Source organism: Drosophila ananassae, chromosome 3R (assembly GCF_017639315.1).
Source record: "Drosophila ananassae strain 14024-0371.13 chromosome 3R, ASM1763931v2, whole genome shotgun sequence".
In the NCBI taxonomy this organism is placed as follows: Eukaryota; Metazoa; Arthropoda; class Insecta; order Diptera; family Drosophilidae; genus Drosophila; species Drosophila ananassae.
In genome coordinates, this window is record NC_057930.1 from 24,168,895 (window position 1) to 24,194,601 (window position 25,707).

The 25,707-nt window shown below is 44.7% G+C and overlaps 4 protein-coding genes and 1 long non-coding RNA gene across 7 annotated transcripts; 2 read left to right on the forward strand and 3 right to left on the reverse strand.

Moving 5' to 3' along the window:
• Nucleotides 1-1,301: 1,301 nt before the first annotated feature.
• Nucleotides 1,302-4,579, reverse strand: LOC6497975 (TBC1 domain family member 23). Its single transcript, XM_001961791.4, has 3 exons — nt 4,177-4,579; nt 2,497-3,859; nt 1,302-2,441 (listed from the first exon to the last, which is right to left on the reverse strand). Exons 1-3 carry the CDS (start codon nt 4,191-4,193, stop codon nt 1,737-1,739), a joined length of 2,085 nt encoding a protein of 694 aa, XP_001961827.1. The 5' UTR covers nt 4,194-4,579; the 3' UTR covers nt 1,302-1,736.
• A 212-nt stretch (nt 4,580-4,791) lies between these two features.
• On the forward strand, nt 4,792-19,635 carry LOC6497556 (protein pinocchio). 2 transcript variants are annotated; one of them, XM_032451723.2, is made up of 5 exons: nt 4,792-4,943; nt 5,421-5,643; nt 16,842-16,917; nt 17,615-17,864; nt 18,328-19,635. In XM_032451723.2, the coding sequence occupies exons 2-5, from the start codon at nt 5,421-5,423 to the stop codon at nt 18,535-18,537; spliced, it is 759 nt and encodes a 252-aa protein (XP_032307614.1). In that variant the 5' UTR covers nt 4,792-4,943; the 3' UTR covers nt 18,538-19,635. The 2 variants fall into 2 exon arrangements, with proteins under 2 accessions (XP_032307614.1, XP_032307615.1); XM_032451724.2 differs by lacking the exons at nt 4,792-4,943; nt 5,421-5,643 and adding an exon at nt 15,285-15,727.
• On the forward strand, nt 5,650-15,509 carry LOC116654940. The gene is made up of 2 exons (XR_004310101.2): nt 5,650-8,692; nt 8,772-15,509. It is a non-coding gene; the product is annotated as an uncharacterized LOC116654940 (long non-coding RNA).
• Nucleotides 18,747-21,326, reverse strand: LOC6497974. The gene is made up of 4 exons (XM_001961789.4): nt 21,153-21,326; nt 20,800-21,091; nt 20,536-20,742; nt 18,747-20,478 (listed from the first exon to the last, which is right to left on the reverse strand). Exons 1-4 carry the CDS (start codon nt 21,324-21,326, stop codon nt 20,354-20,356), a joined length of 798 nt encoding a protein of 265 aa, XP_001961825.1. The 3' UTR covers nt 18,747-20,353.
• A 315-nt stretch (nt 21,327-21,641) lies between these two features.
• LOC6497973 lies at nt 21,642-25,621 on the reverse strand. 2 transcript variants are annotated; one of them, XM_001961788.4, is made up of 8 exons: nt 25,131-25,619; nt 24,299-25,079; nt 23,766-24,241; nt 23,521-23,715; nt 22,982-23,115; nt 22,393-22,903; nt 21,917-22,333; nt 21,642-21,860 (listed from the first exon to the last, which is right to left on the reverse strand). In XM_001961788.4, exons 1-8 carry the CDS (start codon nt 25,560-25,562, stop codon nt 21,723-21,725), a joined length of 3,084 nt encoding a protein of 1,027 aa, XP_001961824.1. In that variant the 5' UTR covers nt 25,563-25,619; the 3' UTR covers nt 21,642-21,722. The 2 variants fall into 2 exon arrangements, with proteins under 2 accessions (XP_001961824.1, XP_014761912.1); XM_014906426.3 differs by lacking the exons at nt 21,642-21,860; nt 21,917-22,333 and having other exon boundaries at nt 22,747-22,931; nt 25,131-25,621.
• Nucleotides 25,622-25,707: the final 86 nt, after the last annotated feature.

Here is a 25,707-nt window from a genome sequence, read left to right on the forward strand (position 1 = left end):
CAAGGGGTACCATCAGAAAAATTTGAAAAATAGGGATTGAAAATTTCAATCCCAGGTTTTGACGCAGATTGAAGGAGAATCAAAGTACAAATCGTTTGGGGTATTCCGCTCAAGAATCGGATGAATATTGACCAAGATATGGACATGGTTGGGGTCCATATATGGAAAACAAGGATTTTGCAAGGGGTCCCATCAGAAAAATTTGAAAAATAGGGATCGAAAATTTCAATCCCAGGTTTTGATGCAGATTGAAGGAGAATCGAAGTACAAATCGTTTGGGGTATTTCGCTCAAGAATCGGATGAATATTGACTAAGATATGGACATGGTTAGGGTCCATATATGGAAAACAAGGATTTTGCAAGGGGTCCCATCAGAAAAATTTGAAAAATAGGGATCGAAAATTTCAATCCCAGGTTTTGACGCAGATTAAAGGAGAATCGAAGTACAAATCGTTTGGGGTATTCCGCTCAAGAATCGGATGAATATTGACCAAGATATGGACATGGTTGGGGTCCATATATGGAAAACAAGGATTTTGCAAGGGGTCCCATCAGAAAAATTTGAAAAATAGGGATCGAAAATTTCAATCCCAGGTTTTGACGCAGATTGAAGGAGAATCGAAGTACAAATCGTTTGGGGTATTCCGCTCAAGAATCGGATGAATATTGACCAAGATATGGACATGGTTGGGGTCCATATATGGAAAACAAGGATTTTGCAAGGGGTCCCATCAGAAAAATTTGAAAAATAGGGATCGAAAATTTCAATCCCAGGTTTTGACGCAGATTAAAGGAGAACCGAAGTACAAATCGTTTGGGGTATTCCGCTCAAGAATCGGATGAATATTGACCAAGATATGGACATGGTTGGGGTCCATATATGGAAAACAAGGATTTTGCAAGGGGTCCCATCAGAAAAATTTGAAAAATAGGGATCGAAAATTTCAATCCCAGGTTTTGACGCAGATTGAAGGAGAATCGAAGTACAAATCGTTTGGGGTATTCCGCTCAAGAATCGGATGAATATTGACCAAGATATGGACATGGTTAGGGTCCATATATGGAAAACAAGGATTTTGCAAGGGGTCACATCAGAAAAATTTGAAAAATAGGGATTGAAAATTTCAATCCCAGGTTTTGACGCAGATTGAAAAGGGATCGAAATACAAATCGTTTGGGGTATTCCGCTCAAGAATCGGATGAATATTAACCAAGATATGGACATGGTTGGGGCCATATATGGAAAACAAGGATTTTCCCATCAGAAAAATAAGGATCGAGAATTAGGAAACATTTTTTCTTCGATTATAATACAGGTTTATTGATTTGGTTTTAATTGCAATAAATATTAGTTACTCTCTTCATGTACACGTTGTAAGTCTCAAGGCGTCAGTTAAGGTTTCCTTTTCTTTGCACTTAGAATTTTAGAAAATCTGGGCCGAGGGCAGGGCATGCTAGCAGTTTGTTTTGGGACATTCACATTCTTCCCTTGGATTTCGGACATTGCACCAGTGCTCTATTTTACAATTGCATTGTGGCTTCTGTTTACAATAAGTACTACAATTTGTCATCTACTACAAGGAAAACATTGCCAATTAAAAACTAGTTACAGGGCTCTCACCCGCGCATTGCACATTTCTTTGTAATTTTTTTTTTGTTTTTCGTATTTGTGTATGAAATAAAGCTTTATGCGGGGCGGGAAACACGAAAAGCATTTCGGAGATGTGCAGAACATCTAATTGGCGTTATCCAGCACCTTCACTATGTGCTTCGATACCAGCGCCGTTGCCTCGGCAGCGTTTGGGATGAGAAAGCGGTCCATATCCGTAATGAGCAGGCCATCGCCATCAGGAAAGCCATACTTAAAGGTGATCAGGTCGCGATGTCGCTTCTTTGCCGTAATTTTAACGATGCTGGCTAATGGGCGACGCACCATAATCTGCGCCTGGCCGCGGCCCAGTTCCCGGAGCACCACCAGATGGCCGGGCGTGATGATCAGGTGACTGTCATACATATAGCCGCTCATGTGGACTTCCTGGCACTTGAACGCATTAATTATGTCCGCCGTCTTGAAGTAGTGGTTCAGATTAACGATCTCCTTGCCGTCGCCAGCCAATTGAGGGGCATCCCGTTCCGCTGGACCATCGAAAGCATCGTCGTTCTCGTCGTCGATGCTAAAAACAGGTGCTACGTTGCGGTATCGTTTTCCGTTTCTTTCTTTGGCACTGACATGACGCTCCTGAGACAATGTCGCCTGGGCGCCGTTGCTGTTGGAATTGGATCCGCTTGGAGCAGCACCACCGTTTGCACTCGGATTCACAATAATGTCCAGTAGTTTACCCTTCACCTCCGCTGACTTGGACTTCATGGCGGCGGAGAATTTGCTGAACAAGTCTGAGGAAGACGGCCCGCTTGAGGCCTTTAGCGGCGCGGATTTAGTCTGAAAAAATAAACTCAGCTTAGAGGGAATCCCAGGATACAGTCCAACTACTTACCTGCTGGACATTGTGCTGCTGACAGACGAGGCACTTGCGCACATTGTGATCCTCGAGGCAGTCGGCCATGTGGTCACCGAAGTAGTCGTGGATGGATGCGTAACCGCCGGTCAGCAGCGAGACGTAGTGTGTGTTCTTTTGCAGGAACGAAGCCACCACCATGTGCGTGTACTGATCCTCCTCGACACGGCCACTGCCCATAAAGCAGAGGTGCTCTCCACCAGCATTCGAATTGGCCTCGATGGCCTGTCGCTGGGCAGTGAGCAGGCCCTGGACGGCGGTAGCGAAGGCGATTGGCTCCTGGAGCATAAGGTTGCAGTCCAGGTGGAATGCCGTCGAGAGATGACCGGCGTTGTACTGCTCCGCCGGTCGGCAGTCGACAAGGAAAAAGCGCACTGCATCCGGCACTGGGAATTCGGTGGCGGAGTTTTCCACCAACTCGTAAACGGAAACGGGCAGACACAGGGCCTGCGACACCTTGCTGGCCTCCTCCTGACTCCGCGGTGAGTCATTCTGTTTGCCGTATAGCGCCTTAAGATAATCCGTTTTGAAAGAAGTAGGCGTTTTAAGGGCGTAGTACTGGGCCAGGGAGCAAAAGTCAGGCACATCGTCAACCTCCAGAGCAACAGGCATATTGCTCAGGAACTTGACAATCTCCTCCTTCGACGAGCTGCGCATCTGAAGGATCTGCTCCCTGCCGTTAATCAGAATTAACAGCGCTAGGAAAAACACCATGAAGGGATCGGCGTTCTGAAAGTACAAGTCCCACATGGCAATGATCACCGAGAGGCTGCTGCAGGAGGCGAACAGTGATTGGAACCATGTCAGCGAGTACATATCCGGTGTGATTTTCTTAGTATCCAAAATGGTGCATAGTTCGGGATCATGATAAAGCAACAACAGACGGAATACATGGAAGACATTGCCCTTGGGTCGACAGCCCTTGGGTATATAAGTGTCTCGAATCGATTCAAAAAGGTTGAAGGTATCCGATCTGTTAAGTTTTAAGGCAAAAAGAGGGAGCAGTAGTTCGATCCATCCATTTTCCGGCTCGTACTGCAGATTCCGATTTTTGCAATAAAACGTAATTATGGACTCCAGATCAGACACCACCGACACCTTGTCCTCTTCGTCGTTACCCATACGGTCGACATGCCGCTGGCAGTCCTCGCGCAGCTGGCTTTGGAAGGGCAGGTCGTAGATTTCGTTGAAGAGCGACATCTGATCGGATTTGTGGCGCACGTCCAGGCACACTTGCCACACATCCGGCCGGAGTGCCTCCGGCAGTGCCTTGCCCTGACAAATGCCATAGATGTCGTTCACATTGCAGTCATCCAGCAGCGCCGACTCCAGCTCTATGATCCTGTCCAGATAAGAAATAGGAATGTATTACTATCAACGGTGGTTTAAATGGGGGAAATGGGTCCGTGTCAACGTGTCTGGTTAACAAGCAGCTGTTTGTCAACTTCACTGATAAGGGGAGCGCCCACCTTGGTAGCTCCACCCCGCAGAGCCCCACTAATTAGGCTGCTGACTCAATCAGTGACAAACAGACACTGGTCACTATCGGGGAAAACTATGCATCTTACTCAGATCTGGCACAATCCCCGTCTGGGTATTCAGTGGATAACCTTAATTGTTGACGTAGCCCCCCAATACCCCACAATGTTTACTATTTACCACATATTCTCTTCCATTTTGCTGGGGATTGTCGCTTCGCTGGCACTTTGCTAGGCTTTCCGTTTCCAAATGCTTCCCTTAATGCACTCTCTTTAGCTGCAGTTGGCCAGGCAAATGCATTTTCCTATAATTCCAGCGGGGCGAATAAATTTTTATGATATTCCAAAATTATTTTGATCGAATTTTTTTTTGTGTTTAACACTGCGAATGTATGCAACGAGGGATGGCGAACGCTAGGTGTGGGATTGGCGCGTGATTTGTTTATTTCCCTTAATGTGTCAACTAGTTAAAAAGTTTGGAAATTAATTAACTGGTTCTACTTAAGCCCAATAAGTTATAATTAATGTTGAATTCTTATTTTCAAGAGTAGTGTTTTGATGGAAAAACTTAATCACGAATGCTGTTAACTAACAGAGTATGTTAACTAACATAACTTTTACCAGGGAGGAATCGTTATGGTAGCTGCATCTCCAGCTACTCATATAAAAATATTTATATAAATATAAACAGAAATTTATATAAATAAAGCTATGAAAGCTATTTAAATCATAAAGAATAAATATTAATATAAAAACAATGTAAAATTAGTATCCACTTATCGATTAGTGTTGCCAACTGCTTGCAACAACACTCTTCCATCTCTAGTTGCCAGCAATTTGCATGCAAAGTTTTGTTTTAATTAAAAATTCATTAATTACAGCGGCTGGCGCCTAAATTTGCAATAGACCCGTGTTCGAGTGTCCTTCGAGTGGCTGGCACCAATAAAAGTAAGTGAAAACCGTGCCAACCGTGCTGGTTTCCAACCCATCCACAAATCGCATTGGCAAAAACAAAAATAGAAGCAACAACAACCTCAACGGAATGCAACTGCACACGCACACCAACACAACGACGACGGTGGGCAGGCAGAGGCAGGCCTTCACCCAAATAAATTGCATCTTGCATCTATTGATTTTGCATATTGCACACCCAAGGTGTTGCAAGCCGTGAGGTGTGCACTGATATGTGTGCGCTGGCAGCAACAGCTGGCCCGCCAATACCCTCCCCTCCCCCTGTCCCAACCAATACCTGCCCCAACCAATACCTGGCCCCCCTTTTTATCGCCACCTCTGCCCAGTGGAGCCAAAGCCAAGACTGTGCATTTTGAGCCACGTGTGAGGTTCGCTATTTGCATAGAATCACGTACGCGAATTGCCCAACCTTCTTCTCTAATTGCGACTCTCTTTTTTTGTCTCCAAATACAGATGAAAACTGGCAATGGCAGCAGCAGCAGCAACAACAACAACACCACCATTCCCGGAAGCAACAACAACATACTGACTGCACCTCTGACCCAAGCTCGATCCTCGACTGTATCCGTTGCCGCTGCCGCTTCGCACATCGTCACCGAGTGGGAGGACGGAATCATCTTCGATGTGGATGATCCAGACTTTTGTAATCTCGCCGCCGACAAGCTGAACTTCATAGGTGAATACTTGAGGGTATAATTAGCCGCCAACTGTGCCACTGTATTTATAGTCTAGACATTAAACTAATCTATGTTATTTACGATTAGCCAAAGGCGACCAACAATCGGGAAACTGTTCTCCTTGAATAGAGGAATATTTTCGCACCTTTGTACCAGTTGCAGTTGGGGAGCTTATTGGAGGGCTTATCGAGCGTCGGCGGTTTTCCCGACTGGTCAGTTGACACACTTGTGGGTGGGTGGTTGCTCCACTCGAACGCCCGGCTGTTGTCTGATCGGGCGGAAACTGCCATACACTTTTATTAATGGCAATTGCGGGCCATATTCGGCTTTATCATCGAGTGCCTCTGATAATGGCCGTGCATATAACGCTCCAAACACAATGGCCATCAATTATACAAGTGTTCGAGTGGTATATATTCTAGAAATAGGAACGCTCTGTCTTCCCAGCGATTCCCCCAACAAAATTAGACCCGGTTTGCGCTGTTTTTAGAACGTGCATCCCACGGAAAATTGGGCGAACCATCAATTACCGGCGAAACAGTGGGTGTGGGTTAGCTAATTGTTATGTCGCCGTCGCCGTAGCCGTCTCCGTTTCAGTCTATTTATCTGCGATCTGATTAGAAGTACTAGGCGAGTCGTGCGACTAGCCTATTCACACGATCCTCTTGTCACCGGCAACCTCAACTCACGCGTCGGTCATGTGACTCCAAATCTTCGCTCAATCATCGGTGCCAAAAAAGCGTGCAAATATCATCTGTCATTCAAATCGAGTGGAATATTTCCCCAATTTTGGGCCAACAATAACAGTCGTCGTAGTTTATGGCTAGCGTGAGCTGTTTATTTTTTTTTTGCATGCATACTATTTAAGCGGCCCGGCACGTGTCGCTCGTTAAAGGCTTTTGGGGAAGTTCTATTACACATGCTGGGCCTGGTTGCTTCACCTCCCCCACGGATATTGCGTGTGAACTAAGCATGAGGGCAGGAAATTATGTCACAGATCCGGTCTTAAATGAGTTAGTTAGTAAAAAGGGTTCTTACGAGAATCTTTAGTTTATAGCTAGCCACAATTTGCAACTCTCGCCATAATGGAGTTGCAAGTTTAGCTAATCATTCCATTATCCATTATAGACACCCATGGGTAAATAACCCCTATACTTGAAAAAGTATTTAGCTTCGTCTACATATTTGCGATCGATTAGCATATTGCATCAGACTGTTTGCAATCAGCTTCGTCTGCTAGAGTTACGCGTTCCATTTCACGCTGGATGTTGTAAGTACTCAACTGTATCAGAACCAGAACCAGACGGTTTCAAGTCAATTAACAAAGTATTGGATGATTTATCTGGGCTATATATAGCTATATATAGGCAACTATAGGTTAGCTTTATCGGGTTATGACTCACCCTAACCAGATTGGATCTTTCTCCCGAAGTCCCCTTGGTTATCATGATGGATGTCGTGGAATTTTATTATCTCAACTGATCGCTCTTGTGGCTATCTTATTTGGTGGCTTGAGTCATACCCGTCTAGACCCCACGATTCCTTATAGAACATTAATTATATTTTTAATCGTTCCCCGTCCCCCGCTGTTGTGTCCGGTGGGAAAGCACTTGGGATTGGATGTAGAATTCACTTATGGCTCCCATGCCCAGACATAGTGCTTGCATAAGCGATTCGCTTGCATAAACTGCTTTGCTTATTAAAACGACAAACGTAATGACAATTTTTAAAAATAAAACGGTTTTCGATTTCGCAATCCCTCTCTGGCCTCCCCGTGTGCGGTTCGTGGTTTATGTTCCCATGCTCATTATTTTGTAGAACCAAACGCCACGCGCAGCCTGTTCGCTGGCGCTGTTTTGGTCAATTTGTCAAGTCCGACCAGCACTGGCTCGTCTCGTCTAGCGTCTCTGTCTCTGTCTCTGGCTGATAAGTTCCACGCCCGGTGCCTCGAATTGCGCATCAGCCCCTCTGCTCCGGCACTCGCCGGACCAACCACCCAGTCTCCCCACCGTAAGTGTGGTTCTGGTGTTTCAGTCAGAAAACCGATAACCCGCAATGGAGTGGAAGTGTGCTGGTCGGCACAGGTACGGAACATATGTCTTGCTGGGCAGTGGCGTGATGGAAAATGCCCAAATGCAATCCGATCGCCATCCATGGGGATTCAAGATCTGGCTTTGGGGCTGGGATTGGCTTGGCTTGGCTTGGCCGGCGGTTCGAGGCGGCTTCAGTTGACCGCCATCCGATTGGTTTCGGTCTTAACCAGTTGAAGGTGACTCGATCACGTTTTCTGGCTAATACGACACATGGAGAAAATATTTCAACTAATATACATATATTTTATTATCATTAATGTTAGTTCTGGAATTTCCCAAAGAGTCTAAACACCTTGTGCTTGATTGATTAATTGAACTATTGTTTGTTGACAACGGAAATCGTTGTGTTACATTTTTCTGGCTAATCCGTAACCCCTCCAAGTGCAGTACCACTCGACTTTGAGAGGCCTGGCCTGGCCTGGCAACGATCTCTGGCCAATCGATCGCTGGGTGTGTCCGTGTGTCGAGGATTGATTTCAATTCGAATTCCGCTCGTTCATTCATTCATTGTGCTGGCTTCGCTTCGTTCTTTTTTATTAATTTACAATTTTAACGCACACCACTGGGGTGGTAGTATGCCTGTACGGACTGTACGGATCGTATCCCTTGCCGGCCACTAGGCAGTAGGCACTACGGCAGTCGTAATCGGTTCAAACCGGTACCGGTTGTCTTGGTCTGTTTACACTGAACAAATGTTCCGTGCGACGCAAATCTAACAATGATGTCGACGCTACTGCTACTGCGGCTGCTGGGGGCTGGGACTGGGACAGCCATTGATGATACTATAGCAACCATATAGTATTCCCTCAACGATGCTGATGACGACGTTGTCAAGTCTTACGACGTCAGTTAGTCGCTCGCGCCACTTTATTGACTAAATTCTGTCCCCGGATCCCCCCTTGGAACCTGTTGTAAATTCCGGACATTAGCATAGCAAACAGTAGTTGCCGCAAAGGTAGATACCCTCAAAGGGTTGAGAACAAGTTTCCCCGGAATTTACCCACAGAATTTCAATTATTTTCGCTTATTTTTAGACTTATTAAGTAAATGGAATTCTAGGCTGCCTTTGAAATCCCCGGAACATCAAAATAATCAACTATCTTCTTGGGAAAAATGGTAATCAGATGTTCCCAGAATGAATCTAATACTAGTACATCTAGTTCTAAGTGAAGCGCTTTAAGCTGATAATTCTGATTTATATTTTTATAGCATTATTATCAAGAAGTCTGACAAAAACAGAAGCCTAAGCCCCCCATATTTTTTCCCAGTTTTTCAAGCTAATGAACTATTCCAGTTTTATTTTATTGACAGACTGCCACAAATTTGTTAATTAATGGACAGTCTGGGGCAGTCTGTGGCTTTTCCGGAAAAATGGATCACCCAAACCAGATTAAACTAAACTTTTCTTCGAGTAATTCATGATCTTTAGAACCTTTTGGGGAGTGCACGGAACCTGTTTGTTTGTTAGCCAGGCAGATGCTAAAAATTAATTAAATATTGGCCAAGGCAAAAACCTAAAATTCAAACTTTATAAATTCATTGAACAAATTGAGACCAGAGACCAGAAACCAGATTGAACTGAAATTAATTTTCGAGTTGGACGCGAAAACCACAACATCTAGGGACAGTTCCTCGGCCGGCCGGCCTCCACCACCACCCAGTAGCCCGTGTGGAAATCTCTCGTGTCACGTGTAATTAACAAACTGTTGCATTATGCAAATTGCTAATTAGGCGTTCTCCAGACTTCCACAAGTGTTAATTGTCTCCCTGGCCCTGTTCACTTTCCCTCCCAAACCTCCATTATAATGCCTCCATTTCTCCGGTGTGTTCTAGTTTTGTCGATTCCGGGGGGGATTGCGCACTTTGTCTGCGGTTGGGAATTATTTTTTTGATACCTCGATTTTGCGATTCAAACCTTGGACTAGTGTTCAATGAGTCGCGCTTTGTTTTGCACTCTAATCCCATGGGGGGGAACTCGCCGATCAATGTTCCTGACTTTCTATTACGCCCCATAGATTAGCTCTAGACCTCTACAGAGTAAACAATAAATAAATACTGTGGCGGTTCCATTACAATTCCCACTAACCGCACCTGATATAAGGAAGTTTTGATTATGGCTCTCAGATATAAACAGATATTTCAAATTAGTTCCATTTCACTTCCCACTAATTTCGGCGAACATTTGGATTTTCTGATCCCTGTTGTTTATAAATTAAGGGGAGTTTTTATTGCGCGGAAATTTTCAGTGCATAAAAGTTCAAAGTATTAAGGAAGTTTAATGGAATTCCTTAGCTTTATGATATCATCTTAATAGGAAGCATTCATCCGCATTTATGATAACCTTTTGGAAAGTTTTTATTATATAGTTTTGATATTTTTTTTATCTTGGAAATAGCAATGTAAACTGAGAGTTTCTTAGACTGTTTGGTAGTTTATAACTCTTACGTATTAATTTTAAACCTAATCTAAGTTTAGGGGCTTTTATCTTCCATCATTGCAATCAACTTTGGCGAAGGCTAGCCAGAAGTTCGAAGCTGACAACGCCATTTAAACCGAATAGAACATAATCTATTTTTAACAATTTTTGCAATTCGGCGGACTCCCCAAATTAGTAACTGTCGCTTGTTATAATTTATTGAATGGTATTTAAGGTGTTGTTTTTGCGACTGTATTGATTTAATAGCCTTCTTTATGGCAAACAATAATGGAAATTGTCAGCCAATAACTCATCGTGCTAGTTATCGAGTAATGCAGCTCCCAGAGACAGCTTACAGAGAATTACAAAATCCTAAGGCTAAGGTCGAGTACTCAAGATCGCAATGTGGCTGGCCCACCTGGTGCAACCTTCTTCGAGGCGATGGGGGTATTCAGTCATGGACGGGGACGTGACTTTGTAACAGAGAGTATCAGTCATAGCTGGGAACCCTGATCTAGAGTAACCCAGGGCTATATGGGGTGTATATTGCGAGATAAGCTGTCATCAGCCTATTTATAGGGCCTCTTCTCCCAGAGAACATTGAGAATATCAGTTTATCTTTCACGGTATGCAAATTCATTATGCGGAACTCTTACAAAACACAAGGGGAGCACAGAGGAGGCCAAAGGTCAGGGTCAGCCGGCGGCTAGCTGGCTAGCTATCTAGCTATCTAGCTTATCCAAACCGCGACAGATTTTTGCGCCATTCTAATAATTGCCCTTGTCAACAGTATTGTATCCGACGACCCCGAAAATGGGGAGCTCGTAAATCTTTCCATGCAGAGATACAAGGGGGGAGGTGCTCTCTAAGTGCACTATAGAACTTATACGTCTCGGTTTTAATGGCCACTTTCATTGACTGGCGATGATCAGACAGAGACACGCCCTGTTTTGGCAGTTTACCCAGATTTTCGAATGGGTACTTTTCCCCCATTAATTAAGTAAACGGTTTCCATAGTACAGCCGCAGGTTAAAATTCCGAATTCGGGTTGTTTACACTCGCAAGTCGATCTCGGGGCGGACGAGGAAATCCCGTGGAACGAGTTTGTCGCATTCAAGCGAAATCATTAGCATCACCATGTGATGATGGAAGCCCCAATCTGAAGTCGATGGAGTATTAAACTGAGGCGGCAGACTCTTGCCAAAGATTTGTAGATTCCCCGTAACAAGTATGAATGATTCAGCCGCCCACCTTACCAGCTCATGATCGATATTAAAATCGTAAAAAAAACAAAGCCAAGCTTCGTCGAAATCGTATTAAAAATTGGTTTATTCTTTTTTATTTTTGGGCTCGGTTCCTGATTTTGTTGGGTATTGACGTCAAAAGCGGCCAGCAGTGCCTTTGTTTTTGCATTTGACTGTGACGGATCCATCCACATGTGTGCTGCTGTATTTACACACCAGCCACAACATCCATCCACAACACAACAATTAACAGATACTTTCAGGAGCAGCTTTGTTTGCATAGCTGCGGAGCACCAACCAACAGAGATCCATTCAAAACAGAGAGTTGAAACCGAAGCTCTGGCCGGGGCCAAATCGAAAAGAGGAAGCGCATGTCTTTGAGCAGCACTCGACGAGTGGCTTATTGTAGTATATTATTTATTTGTGCATAATTCCAAGCAGTTATCTTGGCAAACAGCAACTAGCTGGCCTGGCCTGGCAGTGGCATTAGCGAACTAGCAATACCCTGATACCACACCAGCCAGACCAAGCTGGGTAAATAAATTGCATTTCCAACTGAAACAATGCCAGTTTTCCTGCTTCATGATTTCTACCACTTCTGTTTATCAAATAAAAATAATAATACAAATTAATTAATGGTGTTAGCAAGCCAACTCAAAAGTCATGATCCACATATTAGTTAAAATGTGCGTATTTATCTCCTCAAAGTTAATTAATTAATTTCCCAGAACACAGAACTAATGGGAGGTGTTAGGACGTCATTTTTTTTTAACTATCTACTTCAAAATATGTAGTAAAATAAAAAAGCTATGAACAAAACTTAACAAAACAAAGCTTAGCAACTAAAAAATAATAAAAATTACAGCAATGATGTTGTGTTGATTTATGTCTATTAAATCATGGGTTTGTTTTTCAAATTACAAATCTATTTGTTCAGTAACCACTAAATATTTTATATTTTAAAAACTTACTTCATCTCTAGCTCTCTCTATTATATTTGTTTGGCTTTCAAAAATGGATCAAATATTAGCATAACCCTATGAATTCCAAGAATTCATTCAAAAAACCCCTTTTAGATTAAATATTTTAACAAAATCCATCCATAAACATTTATTTGTTATATTGAATACTTGTAGTTTTTAGCAGCCTTATAAATCAAGCGATATCTTATCTTATCTAATAGCAATATAAACTAACATTTGTGGTCTTTTGTTCCAATAGATCATCCGGTTGTGAAATAATTTTTATTCGTACATAAACAAGAGTTTATATTGAGGAGTATAACTCTCGATATCTGGGCAGACGGTTGGGATATATGTTTAGCCGGAAATCTTTGATCGGGTCTTTGGGGTAGAGTATAAAAATATACACAAAAGCCGGGCCGCAGTACTTAATAAGTTTTTAAAAGGTTTGCGAAAAAATATTGTTTAAATATTGTTATTTTCGGACTAATATCCTCACGTTGTCTGACGCAATTTCCGCTGAGGTGGAACACTGTCCCTTGTCTTCGTTCGGTTCGCACTGTTTTTGTGTGAATTTCTCAGGCCATTTTTGCCCATCAATTGCCGTGCGACCTTCTCAGATGACAATGGTCCCTCCACACATACACTTAAAATCAAAGTTTAGCCATCTGACCCCCCCTATTATGCAATTTGCCAATATTATACAATTTAATATTTAAATTATAGCAGACGATCATGTAATATATTTGCATTTCTCATGGAAAAGTGCTCTCAAATGTAATTTGATCCGAGTTCTACACTTTAAACTTTGATCATATCAAAATCGAATAATCTGATGTAATTAGCTTATTAAATTAAGGAAGAATAGTAATACATTTCCCGCAGTGTACTTGATGGGCGAAACTGCGCCTCGACACTAAAGTTGAATGCCAGGGGAAAAGCGTGCCCGGATCGCGAGGGTTCTGTTCTTGCTTTCTAAATAAACATTAATTGTTTATAATATATGTGCCAGAGTGTGATTGCTGTCCGAGAATATACGAATATGAATATGAATATATATTCATATTCGCCGCTTGTGGCAGTTAAGTTGACCGTCGTTTCGGACGCTGAATTGCATTAATTTGGCGAGGGTCGTTGGGGGTTTTGGCTTTTGGATATATAGCCCCCAGTGGGCTTTGATTTTTTTTCGGGGTGTGTGCTCCCTTTTCGTTGGTCTGGCGAAATTTGAAACGCCTTTTGAACGACGCGCGCGCCTTCACAGCTCGGTTTATATAAATAAGTGTAGTCGACTCGACTCGATCGCCGTCTAGCTGCACTTTGGAAACCTTTTTTCCTATTAACATGCCTACGTTAGCAAAAATTTCCATTCTGTTCCCCCATTGGGGCAATGGGTTGGGGACTCTCCGGGACTTACCCTGTCTTTGTAATATGCATACCAAATGTGTTCTACCGTTACACTTTTTTTTTTAAATATAAAAAACATATGTACCTCAAAAAAGGGGAGGGAGGCTCTGCTGATAAGATTGGCGATCGATTGATAAGCGAGTGAGGTATGCGTGCATATGTACCGTCTTTCGCCTTCTATATTTATGGCGGGGAAAAAACCTGCACAGCAAAAAAAGGTTCTAAAATCTTAAAAAATATTTTCCATTTTAGATTATTGTGCTTTCTATGTCTAAAAAAAAACATGTTTTTATTATAAGTTGCTCTAAAAACAAATGGTGGCAGCTATTTTTAATAATTGGAATGGAATTTTCCATTTAGGATTCCCGGGAATAGGGATGTGTTGTTACCTGTGGACTCTTTTTGAGGATCACACCTTAGGCCTACCACCTACCTCTGATCTCTGCCCTTGGCCATTCACTCTTCTTTTCCACCTGCCCACCTTGTATTCACGGACTCTTGCCCGAGAACCCGAACCCGAACTATCCACGTCCCTGCCCGTGTCCCTGTCCTTGCCCGGCTCTTGCCGCTACCTGTCAAAGCGAGAAATGATTTGTTATTCAAATGAAATGCGTCCGTCGATGGTGGTGACGGTTGCCAAGTCGCATCTTGTTGTTGCCGTCTTCTTGGACGGGCCCGACGGGCATGCGTCAATAACCCTCCTGACGATTACACCTAGTCAACGTACTAGTGTCCGTCCCGTCCGGTCCGGTCCGGTCAATGTGTCGTATACGTACTGCAGCTATGCAGATAGGGGTGTAAGTGTAGGGGAAGGTGCCGTCCGCTGTGCTTGACCGTTAAATGTTCACCCCTCGCTGCCCCTCGCATCACTCACACTAGGGAAGTCCCCAAGATACTCTAAAGGTGAGGGGAGATCAGTTTCGTTTTTAATATATTTTATTAATAGAAATCTAAATAAATCGAAAATCTTTATAGTTCTATATTTTTTGACAACTAAACTAAAAGAAAACTATCTTATCTGTCGAGATACAAAAGTATCTGAACCTCGTACCGGGTATCTCACATTCGTTATCACTTGTCTTTCTTTCTGGTTTTGTTTTGATTTGTTATCACTGCTGCTGTCCCTCTCGCTCTCGCCAAGAGAGAGCCGCTCTTTGTCTCTCAGAGGCTCCAGCCTGTTGGCAACTACCGCTAATTTGGTCAGCATCTGACTTTGTTTTGGCTTTTGATTTGCCCCCCAAGCCCCTTTCACCCACCGCCCAACGACCCCCTGATCCACCCCTCCCCCTTGTTTCGTCGTGTGTGCACGAGTGTGTGTGCGTGTTGGGGATGTGGCAAGTTCGTTAGCTTCGCTTTGTCATGCGAGGCGAGCAATATCACTTGGCGCTCTCTTGTTCTCTTGCTCTCCCTCTCGTTGGAGGCCCCCCAACTCACGCCTGCCCACCACCTCACCCTCCCACTCTCAGCTCTCTCAGCTGGCCGCGGGGCCTATAAAAGCGGGCCGCACTCGGCGAGCGTCGTTCATTTGAGTTTCGCGGTTTGTCGTGCCTGCCACTTGGTCTTTCGGCTCTGGTGAAAATATATATCCGAATCTGGAGAAAATCAATTCCCAAGCCCAACTATAAAAGTGCGCTGTTGCCTCTGTCAAATCGAACACAACCTGGATACATGTTCTAAAATACAAAACAAAAAAAAAGCTGATATATAAACTGCATATTGCATTTTTCATGAGCTAACTGTCTCGCATCGCGTGTGAAAAGTTACTAACTGACTACTCTATACGGTTAATGTTAATTTCAACAACAATTATAAAGAGTAATTTTATTGTCTGGCTTACGCAAGGCCAACTACAAAAGCCATAACAACAAATCACATACATCCCAATTTGGATTTATAAATAGCTTAATTTTTTATTAAAAAAAATAAGCAAAAACAACGTTGCTGTAAATAAAAAAACAACAAATGTAAGTATTTCCGTGCCCCAAAAATAACACAACAGAAATAAAACAGAAAACAAGTCGCGCCTGTCTGTGTCTCGAGGGGGCTCTGGTGTATGAGTGCGCCCTTCTATAAATAAATAAAATCAAATTAAATGCAACTAGTTGTGTGCGGCACAGTCGGCTGCCTCCTTGCCCCATGCCTCTCGGATAAATTACAGCAATTTCGTATTTGCGCCGTGGCCTGGCAGCCTGGCCGCCGTTGAAATTGCGGCCAAGCGAACTGAATTTGCAGCCAAGTCCCCAACCTGGTCGTAATTCGCCTCCCTCCTCCTCATCCGATCCATCAGATAAATATAGAACGTTGAAACGGATGGCCGCATAACAACGCAGACTACTACTTATATCCTATATCTGTGATTTTATTTATTATGATGCCAAAAAGCCACCAGCAGACGCTCTAGGCAGTCATGTGCTCTTCATGGCATCACAAAAATATACATATTTTTTTGCAATTTTGCCAAAAATCGTTCCCCAACAATGTAGACAGGTCGTCTAAAACACACTATACATTATAATATAAATGAGATAGAGTGTGTAGAGCATGGGACAGTATTCCCCCAAGGAGATACACAGCCCCCGGGGCAATTAACGTTTCGCTTCCAATTCCAAATAATTCGCACATACTCGTCCGTATACTTTTTTTTAATTGCCAGTCCAAAAACAATTGAAACTACATATCTCTATGGAGATGACGCACTGATCATCTGAAGCTCTCGGCCTCGCTTCGCCTTAAGTTTATGGTTGTTTCAACCGGATTTTAGCAGTTGTGGTTGCTCCAACCCCTCTCCTTCCTCCGTGCTCCACTCTATGCTCCAATAGTTGTTAATTTTAGCCAAGAATGTCGTCCGAGTAGCTGCGGAAAAGTATCTCTATATCGATCGTATTTGAATGATCGTGATCTCTGGTAGTACACCAACTGTCGTACAGTCTACTACGCACCTGCACAACAAGCTCGTTTACCTTCGCCAGAAAATACTTAGCTGCTGGCCCCGTCCAGCATTGAACTCCTCGGCTTGCCGTGCAATCGATGAACTTTAACTGATTTTTGGTTTCCCCATTTTCTTGTTTTTAATTGCAGTGCCATCAACAGCAGCCAATATGTCGATCGCCAGCGTTCACGGTCCCCAAATCACCGACATCTGCAGTCCCCTGTCGTAAGTATTCAGATTTAGACGCCATCTATAGAGATCAGCCATCGCCATCATGATTCATTTTAGCTGGAAATACTCTGTAGCGTTTCCGTTTACGAATCCCAATTCGCAAAAATTTCAATGTAAACAATGTCAGGGTGATTTAGTCGCTGGCGTCGAACGGGAAAGGGTTGTGGGGCTCATTCATGATTTTTTTTTTTGCAATCTTATCGAAGGGGGCAGAGTACATCGGAGCCACAATAAAATAGAGAATCAAACGCGAAAGCCACACCTGCGATTTGGCCGCGAATTTGGCCCATTAATGAAAGGGGCCAGCACCTTCAGCTCAACAGTTCGGTCGTCAGTCTGTGTTTGTTTAAGTATTCGTAGTCGCTGTCGCCGCAACAGTCGCCGCCGCCGCATGTCGTATCATTATCATTTCGCATTTTGGGGCCGCATGAAATAAAAAAAAAAAAATAAAATAAAAAATAAACAACAAAAGCCCGTCGCCATCGCGATTGCTCACATGATCGGGCGAAAGTCTCACACCGCAGTCGGGGTACAGTTTGCCAATCATTTCTCCTCCTCCAGGCCCATCTCCTCCAATCATTATCATAATCACGCCAGCGCATGCCGCCACCCACTTGACAAGGTCACGGTTGTCAGCTCCCCCCCAGATTATTAATCATGATTTCTCCCCCATCCTCTCCGCTATTTCCAGGCACCACACTCTGGGTCTGTCCGCCTCCCTGCCGGACTTGGTCGGCAGCCCTCTGGAGATCAGCATGGACAACGTGCTGACCATCGAAGAGCTGCGCCAGCACATGGGCTCCTGTTTCACCTGCGGTGTCTCCTGGACGGACGATCATGTGTCCCTCGACTGCAGCGAGTGCGGCGGCTACAGCCTGGAGCGTCCCTGCCCCCTGTGCGACGGCCAGTGCGGTGTCCAGTGGAAGCGTGACTTTGCCATGGTGAGTTCGCCTTTCAGTCCCTCAGCTCCCAGCAAAAAGCTCATCAGTCTCAACTGGAATCTCTTTTTGTCACAAAATATAATTCACTTTCAAAAGCCGCTTGATAGATACTAACTTGTAGCGAGTATATTAAGTAATTTGATAATAAGTGACACCAGATAATATGCAAAGTACATTTGGTTGACACCTCCGCATTTTTTTCGATAAACTAAAGCAAACAAGCTGGTGCCAGTCTACCAGTCAGTTTGGAAATTAGCATTGAAGTTTTCCAGCCCCGCTGTTTGATCAAATTTTTCGAGTTCTTTGTCTCTTTTATCACAAAGTAGTTTTTTGCGCAACAACTCCATGCCGGAAACTAAAGAAACACCTTTTTCTTAAAACGCTGCAAAAGTTGAACTGACTCTATTATTAATTTTTATCAACTTCGAGGACTAATTTAACTTTTATTTGTTTTTCTTTACAGTCCCATGCCTGCAGTCAAGCCCGTTGGGTGGGCGTGTGCATCAGCTATCCGGAGGCCGTGGCCGGTGTCCAGTTGCCCGTCGGAGGAGCCGGTGGAGCTGCCACATCGTGTGCCGCCGCCGCTGCGAATCAATTGCGCCTGGCCCAGGAGCTGTGCTCCCGCCTGGAACAACTGTCCACGTCGACGGCGAGCAAAAGCGGACGCATCTAGAGTGCACCGAACGCATTACAGTTCCTTTCGACAGCCAGACTGCAAACCACGCCTCCACATCAGCCACCACATCAGACCCTCATCCGGATAGCAGATAGCTAATAGCCACCGCCACCTTCCACACCACCGCCTCCTCCACAGTCTCTCACCCGTAATTTAGGGCCTAATTGCTAAGCTTTTTAGTTGTTAGTTTTTATTGTTGTGTCGCGTTTTAGTCTTTTAATTTATGAGATTGTGTGTGCCTTTTTTTTTTGCACAAATTTCCATTAATGATTTCACCGTTTTCGTTTTCGGTTTCGGATTCGTTTTGTTCGCAGTGTGACTATGCATAGGTCTAGCGGCTAAGTTAGTTCCTTTGTTTACCTTTTAATAGCACCATTTTGTTAGCACACATGACCGACATATTCTATCCAGGAAAAGACTTCTTTCTGCTTAGACTTAAGCCGAGTTTAGGCATTGCAGTGATAACGGTGATATTAGCCAGAAAGAATCGTGAACAAATAGTGAATTTATAATGTTGTAGCGAATGTCTAACGATAGCTCTAGCGATATAACATACAATTTTTGTATCAAACACTAAAAAACACACTCTGAACAGACCGTGTAACCGTCGTGTAGGGATTGTTGTTAACAATTAAGTTAGTTGTTGTTGCTTAATGCCTTCTGTCAAAGCTACTACCCGAAGAGCACAGATCAGAGTTTATGTATGTAGCTCTAAGATGGTGCCAACGGAGTAAGCGTAACAAAGAATCTTCCAAAAAATGCAAATGCTCAACAAAGTAACTAAAAAGGATTGAAACAGTCTCTATGGGAAATCATGAAAGGATTAAAGGATAGAAACGGAAATAGAGAAGAGCGCACAAGGAAACAATTAAAAAGCATTACTCAAAAGTGTTAAGATTTTCTGTGAAAATCCATATGACATGTAGAAGTTTATACCTAATATATACACCTATATATTATATACCATATAAATCTGCATACAATATACATAAATCTATATATATATATATACATATATTTTTAATGTAGAGATATGTTTTGTAAAAGACAAAGGCATATTTTTAAAATTAAATACCTAAACTATGAAAAATCAAAGCAAGTGACTGTCTTTTGAATGACTTTTGGGTGAGGAATGTGTTGCCAGGCGGCATTATCTGTTTGTTGAGAACTGGGAGCTTCGCTCAACCCGGTTGCCATTGACCAATGACGACTGGGAGGTCGTCCGCATGCGGTGTAATCCGGATTCCGGAATCTAATCATCTTTTACGGCCCACCTGGTGGGCGCCGCTCCAAAGCCACAGCCACTGCCACTGCCACTGGCATCACCTGCCCTGCTAAGTGACTGGCTAAATGGCGAGTAAACAAAGTTAACGCTTCTGGGATTCTCTTTTTTCGACAAAAATATAACATCTTTCCTACACGTCATAAAGTGGAATTTCACCTGCTTTCCTGCCGTTAATTTATCGCCCTTTGTCCATGTAAGGAGTAAACACTTTGGATTTCATCATTCTCGAGTCGCGAACTCTCTCGATTTGTATTTTTGGTTTAACAGCCTTTGTGCTCTTTGATGTCCTACATTGCCGTGTTTATCGTTTCTGGGAATAAAATTTTATCGTCTTCCAAAGAGGTGCTCAGTTATCATTGAAGCAATTACATTCGATGACTCTTATATGGATTTGAAATCAAAGTTTCCCACTAACTTGTGCTTTATCGGGTACAGGTTTCCACTTCCTGGACATAGATACCAATTAACTAGTGCTTTGGTTCTTGGAACTATATGTTGGAAGGTGTTTTATTGCCACTTTTTAATCTCTTAATAAGTTTTGGCTCCATTGTTGGCCAAACAGCAGCACAGACTGCGACTACGGCTCTTGCAGCTCTTCCTCCGCTGACGGGCATACCAGGCCGGGGTGTTCAACGAGATCTGGCTACTTTCCGCTGCAAGATGTCCAAAATTAGTTACTTTTCAGACATTATTGGACTTAAAGAACCTACATTTCTGTGCCTGATCCCATTCAGAATCGGGAGAAGCCTCTGGGAGGGGCAAGTGCGATTGCAGCTCTTCCAGAAGCTCTCCTAGCTCCTGAGAGTCCTTCACGATGCTGCACAGCTCCTCCTGCTGGAAATCGGGATTAATCTGCTTGCACAGCAGAATCTGACTAATGACATTGCCCAGATTGGAGGGAGCAGTGCGGGAGGGAGCTGTGGCGATCCATTAATAGTTACCATTAAGCTGTAATTAGGAAACTGCCGACTCACCATAGTACTCTGTCATATCCAGAGGCACTAGTTGAATCAAGCGATAGCTCTTGATCAGTTCGTTCTGAAACTGCTGGGTGAGATGGAAGAGCAGGGTCAGGTGCATCCTTTCACTGCCCAGACAATGGCGGGGCTGGGGGGTGATCAGGTGAGCCGTGTGCTTGCAGGAATCCACACAACTGCGCCGCAGTTTCCTGATCTTCTCCCGCAACTCGGGGGAGTCACGGGACTGACCAATGAAGATGAGCAGCTCCCGGAACTGGGCCACATGGCAGTTGATTTCGGTGATGAGCTGAAAACCATTTAAGAGGACACTCTTTCTTGTGGGAACTCTTTAAAAAGGATTACTTTACCTTCTGAGGGTCACGGGACGGAAGGAGTAGTTGGGGCAAGTATATGGAGAGGCGATGGGCGATTATGGTCGAGTTCCGAATGGCCAAGGCTGTGCTGCTGGCCACACTTGCTGCTGGCTTCTCGCCCAGCACGGCTGACGAGCAAATGCCATCACCAGGACCGACATGGGCCATATTTGGATGCAGACTGCAGCGCCATTTTTAGCTCGCTGGCATCCTCGAAAGTATGCTACATAAAAGGGCAGGCAGGCAAGCAGGCAAGCCGCCAGGCAGGACATGCAACTGCCATGTGCAACTTGTGTGTGGTTTCCGTCTTATGTAAGCAAATTGCGGCTGTCCTGTCTCATTACCTTGTGTCAACAAGTCACGCCAGCTAACCAGCAACAAATGAGCCAAGAAGGGTGACCGCCATTCCACCTCCTCCTCCCACCCGTGCCATTTACCCTTGGTGCCCCAGATGAAGCTATTATGAGAAGAGCAGAGCGCCCATTTAAGCCACACGGAATGTTGGATTTTATTGGTTCGCAATCACCGCACTCGAGAAACACACACACAAAAAAATATACACAATCAATTGATGCTTCCCGCCTCCTCGACAAAATCCTCCGCCGACTGACAGGGAACGTCAATAAACAAATCGATGGTGTCCACGTTGATGGCATCCAACTCCGTAAAGATCATTTCATCATCAATGCTGCGATCCGGTTCCTTTCAAAGAATATTAGATGAGCCAAATAGGAATTAAATATCTTATGGATACCTACTATCTTGGCATACTTCCAGCACTCTATGGCCTTGTAGTTCTGCCCCATTCTCAGGTTAAGTAAAGCTAGGAACCCCCAGACATTCGGCACATGGGTCTCCGCCGTGGTGCACTTTGCAAAGCAATGCAGAGCCACCTCCAGATGGTCCCTTTTGTAGTAGGACTTGCCCATCAGGTAATCCGCCACGAGGGTGGTCATTTTGCCCGAGAAGGGATTGTTCAGAGCCTCGATGCACTTGTAGTTGTCACCCATTTCGTAGGAGATGTATCCCAGCCGCAGTTTGCCGAGCTCGAAGGGGTCGCGCTCATTCTCCTCAAATGGCGGCAGTGTGAGGCACACCTGGTAGTAAAGGGCGGCCTCCTGTTTTCTACCACGATAGTACTCCACATTGCCATTGACCTGGGCATTCATGGCGGCCTAAGAAATATAAATTTTTAGTTAAAAAATAAAAAGAACCATTTAATCACGAAACTAACAGCCCTATCCGCCTCGAGTCCCTCGCCAAAGTCATAGGATGACAGCTCAAAGTCATAGTCCAGTTGGTTGAGAAAAATGGCCAGCTGAGTCTTGACCATGTACCTGTCGGACTCGGCACAGATATTCTCGATGGCTCCAAACACAACCTGAGCAAACTCGTACAGCCCCAACCGAACGAACATCTTGAAGACCTCGAAGAAGAGTTGGCCCCGTTTCGAGGGGATATTCGGGTTGATGGCAAGGAACAGGCCCCACAGGCTGTGCGGAGCCGTTGGGGAAGTGGGTCGATTGTGTCCCTGATTGTCCTCGAATCGCCAACGGGCATAGGCACATCCTGGCTCGTACCTAAACAGCTTGTAGTAGCAGTAGAGCAAGATCCAGGCATCCGGCTGTCGGAGATTCCGCTCCGCAAAACTCGTAATGCTCCGCAAAAGACACTCCGTGCAGTCGGCTTCGGTTTCCGGATTGGCACGTGAGTCGTAGTAGTTGAGATACAACTTAATCCAGTTCCTGTGATATCAGTCCATTGACATGGTATCTATTTAGGTACGGAGTGACGACTAGATATATGAATGGGCCAATGCTTACGTATAGTACTCGTAATGGTTGGCCAGGTGACTCTGTCCGTAGTATTCCTTGGCCAAGTCATAATTCCCGAACTCCATGTGCAAGATAAGCATATAGAAGTTGAAGCGTTCATCGCTCGGATTTTCGGTTTTAGCCTGTTGGAATATAAAAATTGATTAGCCAAGAGATATCTCCGCTTTTCCGCATTGTTTTCGATTAATTATTAATTTCATTCCAGTTCGAAACGAGTAATACTTCATTGAAAAGTTAATCAATTAGAGAGATTAGGTCCAACAGTCATAATGAATAATGCTACCGAGAAAGGGACGACTGATTTTTTCATTCAAAATCTAATCAAATTAGCAAGACATCTGAATCACTATCCGGGTTTCTGATTAAACCCCTTCCTTCCGGTAATTCATTGTTTTTTTTGTTAAAATATTTAAAAAAAAAAGGTAAAGCTTTAAATATTCGAATGTGAGTAAACTTTCTAACAAACCATTACTCCTAGTTGAGTAATTTTATCAATGAATCACTTCGCCAGCGATTAGATTTCTGACCTTGTCGAGGAAAAGAGCCGCCGTCCGAGTATCGCCTACTGCTCGGAGCAACTTAATGGTGTTCAGGTAGTCCATGATACGATCCGACTGCTCCGCCCGACCACCTCCGAACGTCTCGAAGCCATCGTTCTCCGCCTGCTCCACCAGTGCGTGCACCCGCGGCTCCAGATCGTTGTAGGCCACGGCGCAGAGATTCTGAAAAGCGAATTAAAAGCTAAAAAGTGGAACAAAACGGCCAATCTTACCGAGAAGTCGACATTCGTGGAGGTGGGAGTGCGGGTGTTGTAGACACTGCCAATCACTTTCATCAGGATATTGGCCAGGTTCTGGACAGCACAACAAAAGTGCTGTTTTCGATCCTCGATCTTATTGACGCGCTTCTGAATGATGAAAATAATGCAGTCCCGGATGAACTTATCGAAGCGGGCAAACGAATCCGCTTGGATCTCCTCCAGGGGTATACCGACTTGCGGGACTAAAGGATGATCGCAGAACAGGAGACGATTTTGCCGGATGAAGCTGTCGCGGAACACCTGCAGCTCCTTGTAGATCTCCCCAATGGGCGCCAGGAGACACAGCTTGATGATGGCGAATGTCGGCGGTCGGCTGACATTGTTTTCGGTCCTCTGGCTGCTGGCGATGCTCACCGTTCCTTGCCTTTTCGGTGGCGGCCTCAACTTTCCCATATAGTCCAGCTGGACGGCGAATCTCATGTTTTGCACTGTTTCAAGGACACTTAAAGTTCCATGATAAACTCCTTATAATGTCATTCACTTACCTCCCGGATAGGCCATTATGGATGGATCCAAAATACCCTGGAATACCTTCTGGGGCTTGGTGTAGCCTATAGTTTGGAAGACCTCCACGGCCAGGACATACTGCTGGCAGGTGATGGCATACGACAGGATGTCGGCCATTTTCTGGGTGAGGATGAAGCGGTGGAAGGAGTTGCACACCAAGGCATCGTCCCCACCCTGGTCAATGTCCGAGAAATCCACAGTCATGCCATCGGTGCAGAGAAGTTCATCGAACAGACGGTACGTCTCCACCTCCATGGTGGACTTCAGACCAGTGACGTTCGACGGCTGGACGGCGCGACGAAAGGACTCGAAAACATGATGTAGCGGCTGCTGGGCGATGCACAACCGCTCCAAGTATTCGAAGTCACAAAGTGGGACATTCATGTCATTGCGATCGCCGGGTATCCTGGAGCGGAAGCTAATCACCACCCGCATGCTGGACGCGTCCAGGATGTACTCCTCCCTCAGGTTATAGATGCTCTCGAACGTCACAAAGGACATGTTGGTGAAGGTCAGTTGCTTGGCGATGGGCAGCAGGGTGTATAGGTGCCATTCCGTGTGGACAGTGCTGCGCAGAGACTCCTCCACATCGGGCATCGGATAGAGGTAGAGCTGCTCCCGGACCATGCTGCGCGAGTGGCCAAAAAGCTTGATCACATCCAGGTAGCCCACGCAGAGCAGGACCATCTTGACCGTCACCCTGGACGTAAACTGTTCCGGAACCGAGTTGTGATGCCGGTCAATATTCTTGATGATTACCTGGAGGTGACAAATGGTAATAAAACGGCAATATGGTGGAAGTCAACTTACCTCCACTGGGGTACTTGAATTGGAACTAATACCTATTTTGTCGCCATCTTCCTCCTCCTCACCCTCCTCCTCCCCGTAGGCACCATCAACACCAAAAATCGACCTAAATGGAGTTACCCGCATGAAGAGCTCGACTAGCAGTGGATTATCCGCGGCATGGTTAATCCGGTCCACATTGTCCTGCTGGAAGATTAGCGTGAAGGTGGGTCTCGTATCGAATTCCCATTGCGGGATAATGCCGTCCGTGTTATAGTGCTCTGTGCATTTCACTATCAGGCTGCCGCCCTGGCTGATGTGGATCTCCAGTGGGTGTCTCGTCGTCGGCAGGCGACTGATACCGGCCAGTTGGATGTAGAGGAATACATTCGGCGGCTGGGGGCCTATTTTCTTGGGCTCTGCTTCCTTGCCCTTCTTGCCCTTTTTTGGCGGCATTTTGGCATATGTGTTTTTTTTCGATTTGAATTGTAACAGTTAAGTCGGAGCAAGCAGTTTCTTCGACGAGAACATTCGAAGTCGAAAACAGTGTTTGAAAATACCGTATGTGGTCTACCAAGCAGTTTTTACACTGCTTCCCCAT